Raw genomic sequence first — 7,497 nt, forward strand, 5'->3', positions numbered from 1 at the left:
GGTCTCCAGGGTGCAGTGGCCGTGGGGACGCCAGTGGGCAGTGTTTACCCCCTTCACCGTGGGCACTGGTCTCCAGGGTGCAGTGGCCGTGGGGAAGAGCAGTGACTAGGTGCCTGCTCTGTGTTGTGTCTGGGCTGCACCTATCGTCCACTCCGGGTGATACCCTGTGATGTCGCCCTTACTCCCCATGTGATAGATGAGGACTTGAAGGCTCAGAACATTCCCGCATAGCACGCCCCCCAGCTCGGTCTCCTGAGAAGGGACAGCGGTGAGCTCAGAGAGGCGACCTGCCAGCCGGCCTACAGCTCATCTCCCAAAGGCCAGGAAATCCTGCAAATTCCAGGGCCCAGAGTGGCGGGCTCCCCTGTCCGCGCCTCCCTCCCAGCTCTGCCTGTTCCCGGCTCAGAGTCCAGGGAGCCAGGCAGTTCTCAGTGTGGGTCTGCATTTGATGGGGCCACGGAGTGGACGGTGCACGCGCCTGTGTAAACGAGGCTGCCTGGCGGGATGGAACCATGATGCCGTCTGAGTGTGAGCCCAGCTCCCACGGCCTGGAGTGGGTGGTGGTGCAGGGTAACACAGGAGAGGCTGTGTTCCCACGAGTAAAGTCAGTCTGTGTATCACAGCAAGAAGATGAAAGTCTTAGAGTCGCTGATCGGAATGATCCAGAAGTTCCCTTACGACGATCCCACGTACGATAAACTCCACGAAGACTTAGACAGGATCAGAGGCAAGTTTAAACAGGTGTGTATGAAGCACTGCCCTGAGACCCCCACTGCCCGGCCTCTGGGCGCACTTGACTGTGGCCTTGCTGCATGGCCGAGTGAGCCGGGTCGGAGCAGAGAGCCCCGGTCAGGAAATGTGATGACAGCCAGAGGGTGAGTCTTACAGCTGCCTGAGACCTGAGGATTGAACTGTGTCCCCCAGACGTGGCCACCGTGTGGGTCTGTCCCACCTGGGACAGCTTGTCTCTGTCAAGGCAGTGAGCTGAGGCAGGAGTTGGGCAGGTGTATCTTATCTGGACGAGGGTGAACAAGCACACAGAGGGGAGATGGGGCGAGGGTGCTGTCAGGATGCCCGGGGCTCTCAGGACCCAGGAAACAGCTGCAGAAAGCAAGACCTGCCCTGAATCCAGGCCTCTGACCCCTCACCCTGGGGGAATATCAGCTTCTCCTCACCAAGGCCACTCACTCACAGCGTTTCCATTCTAACGGCCCCGGGGTAACTGGACAGTCGGAACCCCAGGGAAGAGCTGCGGACAGAGAGGAGGTTAGGCTGCAGGTAGAGAGGAAGTTAGGCTCCGATGGGAAGCGAAAGCTTCAGGTAGAGAGGAGATTAGTGTGCAGGTAGGAGGTTAGGCTGCAGGTAGGAGGTTAGGCTCCAGGTGGGAGGTTAGGCTGCAGGTGGAGGAGGTTAGGCTCTGACGGGGCATGAAAGCACACGCGGTTGGAAGCCACCTTTCTCTCACCTTGTTGCCTCCTGTGTTCTCAGCTTTGCTCACTGCTGAATGTTCAGCCGGACTTTAAGGTTCACTTGGAAGGTTCTGGACTCTCATTTTGAGGATGATGGGCAGAGATGGATCATGGAAGAGCAGATGTCTGTACGTGAGGTGTTTACAAACGTGATTAAAGGCTGAACAATGAGCGGACGTTCATTGTCCTGTGGGAAGCGGTCCAGTGTGAGCAGTGAGCGGGCCTCCGTCCCCCGAGGGTTCTTCTGTGTCTCCCTGGTCCCTGAGAGCCTGTGGCTGTTCCTCTGTGGGGTGTTGGGTGTCAGCCCTGGTGTCAGACGAGGCCCTGGTCGAGCCCTGGCTGAGCCCTCTCCTGGTACAGAGTGTCATTTGAGTCCCCCACCAGGAGGGCTTAGTGGGTTCACCCTCTGGACTGGACACTCAGGAGATGAGTTTCTGAGGAGATGGGCTGGGCCAGTGGGGAGGCGTCACCAGCTCAGGTCCAGGCACTGTGTCCCCAGCTCTGGCCAGGTTCGGAGTGGTCATTCAGATTCCCATTCCACAGGTAAGGAAGCTGAGATTGGGGGCTGGCTGGTCCAAAGCATGGATTCCCAAGTCGATCAGCAGTGCACACCACCTCCTCGGCCAGCACCTGGTGGCACCGTGTGGAGCTGGGCTTCTGGCCTGGGCTCTGCCGATGTTGGCGGGGGGCCCCGGACATCCTGGCTTGGGCTGATGGTGGAGGCCCTGGGCATCCTGGCCTGGGCTCCACTGTCGATGGTGGGGGCCACCCCCTGCAGTGCTTGTGGACAGTCACAGGGCCGTGGCTGCCAGGGAGCCCGATGCCTGTCCTCTGGGCCCAGAGCCAGGGCTGAGCACATCTCTTAAACTGGAAAACTCCCCCCAGTCTCCTCACAGGCACGCAGGATTCAGCCTGACTGGAGAGGGGCTTCTGCCCTGAGTACGGGGCTCCCTTGGGGTCTGCCGTGTGGGGTCATCACAGCAGCTGTGGACAGTTAGGTGGGGAGTGTCGCGGAGTCTCTGTTCCTGGAGGAAGAACAGCACGGCCAGCACCGGGCCACCCGCCGCCTGACCTGCCCGTGTGAGGCTGTCGACCAGCGGACGTTCTCAACAACAGTGAGGGGAAGGGTCCCCTTGAAGCCTGAGGCTGGGTGAGGTCGGGAGATGGATGTTCTCTGGCCTTCCGTTGGGGACCTGCGCCTCCTTGGAACGAGTCCTCCCGAGTGTGTCCGTGGGCGGAGGACCTAGGCCTCCGTGAGCCAGCCTTCCGGGCTTTTCTGTGGGACGCTGCGTGTGCTCGGGTCCCTGTCTGCGTGCAGCTCCCCCACCTCCCATTCCCCTGCCCAAGCAGGAGCCGGTGCTCACGGCACCCCAGCCCACACGTGGAACAGTCACGTTGTCACATGGTGAGCGGAGGCCTTCACCTCCTGGGCCAGGGACACTGCTTCGTGAGCTGGTGTCCAGGGACGAGGTGAGGACGGCATGGGCTCTGGGGGACAACAGGCTGTCTCCTTGGAAGCAGTCCTCCGCATGGCCCCATCCTGTGTGTTCTCCGTGTGCACTCCGCCACTGTGCGTCCTCAGTGCTGGCCCTCTGCAGGGTCGCCTGCTGCCTGGACGCTGCCCTCGTGACCTGGACCTGAGACAAAGCTGTGATTGGCTCTCTCTCGGGGCGCTGGGGTGATGGGCTCTTGTCTTTAATGGACGTTCATGCCTCTTTTGGGTGCTGCCTACTTTGATGATACATCATTTTTATAACTGGAGAAGAAAATAAAAAATATTATTTTAACACAGAAGCCTGCGAGGGACGCTTTGTCATTCAGATTCCAGTCTGGTTCCCTCGTCCAAGTGTTGGGACCAGTGGGTGATGTGAGGGTGAGCGTCCTGCTGCCTGGACAGCCCATTGTGACGTCTCAACCCGTGTGTCTCCTGTGCAGCCTGCATGCAGGGCTCCGGTGGCACGAAGTGAAGTACTCAAACCCCCAGCGCCTTGAGGGCACAGCCTTGGGCATCTGGACAGAAAGCAGCCTGGGAAACCTGGCGGGCCATCCTGTGTTGGAAATGACCACATAGCACACCCAGCCTGAGCAGATGGAGCTGACCGCATGGCAACCCCCAGCCACAGTGGACTAAGCTGACCGCACAGTGCCCCTTACCCCCCAACATCAACAGACGGAGCTGACTGCACAGTGGTCCCCCCGTCACCGTGGACTGAGCTGACCGCACGACGCCCTTTACCCCCCAACGTCAACAGACAGGGCTGACAGCACAGTGGTCCCCCCGCCACAGTGGACAGCACTGACTGCACAGTACCCCTCACCCCACAACGTCAACAGACAGGGCTGACTGCACAGTGGTCCCCCAGCCACAGTGAACTGAGCTGACCGCACAGCACCCCTCACCCCGCAACGTCAACAGACGGAGCTGACTGCACAGTGGTCCCCCCGTCACCATGGACTGAGCTGACCGCACGGTGTCCCAGGCCACAGTGGGCGTGGTTGGGTGGCATCGCTGGTGCCTGCAGGGCATAGGGCCGCTGGCTTTGAGAGGTGAAGAGCTCTGGTGGTGCGATGCAGAATGTGTCTGTGTCCTGCTAACAGCAGGGTCAGTGGTTCGGATCCACCCAGTGCACTGTGAGAAAGATGAGCGTTTTGTGTGATTTTCAGCCTCTGAACAAGCCCTGGAGGGTGGGCTGTGGGTCTGTCTGTGCTGCCTGGACAGCGATGACTTCCTGATGGCACTGTGTGTATCGTATCTGTGTCCCCCGCTAACTGGATGGTCAGAGGTTGGCGTTCACCAGGCGCTCTGGGGGGCCAGGGGCTGGTCCCTCTACCTTTGCCACCTGGGGACCAGGACCAGGGTGGACGGCAGCTGTGAGTCAAAGTGGACTTGGCAGCCGAGACCTGGTGGTGTTCCCACAGGCCTGGGGTTGGGGAGGGGTCTCAGGGCCTGCTTGTCGAGAGATTGGCCGTTGGAGCCCGCCAGTGGCCTTCTGGGAGGCCTGGCAGTCTGTTCCCCTAAATAGTCAGGTGCGGTGGCTGAGAAGTAGAAGCACGGGGTTGCACCCGGTGCCAACACAGTGACTGGAGAGAAAAGATGACACTTAGGTCCCCGTGACATGGGAGGCAGTCCTTTCCTGCTGCAACACACCGCCTGTGGGGGTGTCCGGCTTCACTTCATGAGGGGGACAGAGTCACTGTTGGCATTAGACTGACCTGGTCCCCTCTGGCCTTTCTGCCAGCTCCGACCCCTGCCATCCCTCGCTGGGCACTCTGTCCTACCAGCCACCCTGGACTGTGAGCTGGGATCCTGCTTGTAGCCATCTAGCACTGCCTGGGGCTTAGGGAATGCCAGGAAGTCTTCCTGGAGGAGGTGGCCTCACTGTTGTGACCTTACGTGTGTGTGATTCCTCTTGTCACACCTGAAGATGCTGGTGTGACCAACTTGCTGAGATCAGAGCCTGTGAGGGAACTGGCCCTGATTCTCACTGTTTCCACGTCCTCAGTGACTGAGGTGAAGTTGTGAGCCTGAAGCCGGGAGAGGTTCTGACCTGTCAGTGAGAGATGGGGTGTCCATGTGCTCTGGACGAGGAAGCTGACCCCAGCGGTCACCACCAGTCCCCACCATGGCGTGCCGGGACAGCCCTTTCCACTGTGTTGGTGACAAGTGGACTGTGCCGTGGGTGCCAGATGAACAGATCAGCTGGAGGAGTGCACCCAGTGTCCCCTGGGAGCAGAGCCAGGGGACCATCACTAGGAGGGCCAGTCCCTGGAGAAGGGCATCTTGCTTGGATCAAAAGGGTCAGTGAAGAGCTCTCTCAACAAGATGGATCGTGGGACTACAGCAAAGGGCCTGAGTGTGGGGGGATGGGACAGGGGGCCTGAGCCTGGGGGGACGGGACGGGACCCAAGCGTGGGGGGATGGGAGAGGGACAGGGGCCCTGAGCGTGGGGGAACGGGACATGGGGCCTGAGCATGGCAGAACCGCACATGAGGCCCCGAGCGTGGGGGGACGGGACGGGGGGCCCGAGCATGATGGGATGGTGCAGGACAGGGCAAGCCTTCGCTCACCTGTGTGCCACTCGAGGGCATCCCCTCAATGACTGTGGCTCGCACAGCCTGGCGTGGGGGACCTCGCTCCGGGGCATGGTCAGCTGGTTAACCCGATCTGCTCCAAGAGCTGGCCGGGCGGTAGGGTGGTGGGGGCCAAGGCCCAGGGACACCATGTCTGAGGTCGGGGCCACAGTGTGCTCCCTGGCACCAGCTTGCCCGTGGATCTGCCCTGACAAGGTCCTGGGTGCTGGACCCCCAGGCCAGTGGCTCTGGAAGGGGCCGCTCATCACCCTCCTGCTATTGTCTGCCAGGCTGCTGGCCCTGCTTGGGCCAGGGCTTGGGGGCCTCTCAGGCCGGCCAGGGGACTGTGGGAAAGGATTAGAGTCCCTGGGTCCACGTTCCCCCTCACACAAACCCCGGATCAAAGGCATTCCTGAGATGACAGCGGCCGTATGCCGCCTGCCTCCGTGCAAGGACCTTGCTCCTCCTAGGGGCTCCACAGGGGCTCCTCCTTGGGGGTCCTCCAGGGGCTCCTCCTAGGGGCTCTTCCTTGGGGCTCCTCTTCAGGACTCCTCCTGCTTGGGGCTCCTCCTAGGGGCTCTTCCTGCCGGGGGATCCTCCTTGGGGCTCCTCCTATCCAGCCACTCGGCCTGGCTGCCTGCAACAGTTGAGTGTGGGGTGAGGGGGTGCAGGCCACTCCATGCAGAGTCCCTGAACTTCACTGGGACACTACTTCCTGGGGTGGGGGCACTGCTGCTTCCAGATGCGAGGACTGTTCCCCACAGCCCTTGGCCAGACGTCCACCAATGACCTGTCCTCCAGTGACCTCACGTCCTTCGCTGTAGTACAGACCACTCTGGAAGCTTCCCGAGGTCAGCCCTCTGGTGTCCCAGGGTCAGGTTTGGCCAGCACACATCACTGATCCCCCAGCCTTAGTTGACCAGTCAACTCAAGGACAGATGTGACAGCTGAGTAAAGATGGTGGAAGTCAGACAAGCTGTGGACTGGTACAAAGGCCTGGCACTCGGAGAAGCAAAAGGTCATCATGACAGAAGAGTGGGTACCCTCCCAGGGCCAGCGACCAAGCTGACCCTCCCCTGGCCATCCCCACAGGCATGACCCCCACTGGTGGCCACACTGGACACAAGACCACTCAGATGGCCACCTCTTCAAAGCCTGACGGCCTGGGGAGAAGCTGGTCCAGAGCCACCTGCAGGGAACCCTCCAGGCAGTGGAGGTAAGGGGTCAGGGGTCAGTCTATGCAAGGGTGATGTTGAGATGGGCTGGTGGGAGTGCTGGGCATGTGTCAGGCCTGGGAAGGTGGGCCGGAGGTGGAGCAGGTGTGTATGGTGGCCCAGAGGAGAGGACAGGCTAGGCGGGACAGGTCTGGAAGACTTGCTTTGCCCTTGGTGTCCGAGAGAACCGCTAACCTGGACTTTGTTGACGACTGACGGGTCCTTGGGGAGGTCCCCGGCCGACACCTGACTTTATGTTAATGAGGGCCTTCAGGGACCCCTAGGTGGGTGGGTGCCGGCAGCTGTGCCCTCAGGAGGGTACAAGTCCAGAAAGTAAATTAACAGGAGGCATCAGCCCTGCAGTCGTATTGATCCCCGTAAGCTCGGTTTACAGAAACCTGCGTCTGTCAATCCAACTACAGTGACGTGTTTATAAAAATGAACAGATTTCTGCTGAAACCCTGCACAAAAATCTTCTTGGGGTCACCCCTGACAGTGTCACCAGCTGCTGTCCATACTGCCGGGGTGACAGGCTTGGGGTCGTGGCTTTCGGGACATGGAAGCACCCCTTCTTCCCAGGTCCGGCCGTGTGGTCCGAGGTCCTGTGAGTGGTGCTGGTGAAGTCCAGAGACTGAGGGGGCAGTGGGGGCCAGCCGGCTGAGGTGAGGGGCCCTGGGTTTACCCTGGAGTCTCAGGGAACTCCTGAGCTTGCACACAGGAGGGCGTCACGGGGCCCCGGGTGT

General features: G+C 60.7%; 1 protein-coding gene across 1 annotated transcript in view; it reads left to right on the top strand.

Moving 5' to 3' along the window:
- ORAOV1 (oral cancer overexpressed 1) overlaps positions 1–1,557 on the top strand; it is an 11,644-nt gene extending 10,087 nt beyond the window's left edge. Inside the window, exons 4-5 of the mRNA XM_006893228.1 lie at positions 624–741; positions 1,489–1,557. Coding sequence (XP_006893290.1) covers positions 624–741; positions 1,489–1,557 — 187 coding nt within the window. The remainder of the gene's footprint in view (positions 1–623; positions 742–1,488) is intronic.
- The last annotated feature ends 5,940 nt before the right edge of the window (positions 1,558–7,497 follow it).

The sequence above is a fragment of the Elephantulus edwardii genome, unplaced genomic scaffold, assembly GCF_000299155.1.
Source record: "Elephantulus edwardii isolate Elephantulus edwardi_28Jun2011 unplaced genomic scaffold, EleEdw1.0 scaffold00126, whole genome shotgun sequence".
In the NCBI taxonomy this organism is placed as follows: Eukaryota; Metazoa; Chordata; class Mammalia; order Macroscelidea; family Macroscelididae; genus Elephantulus; species Elephantulus edwardii.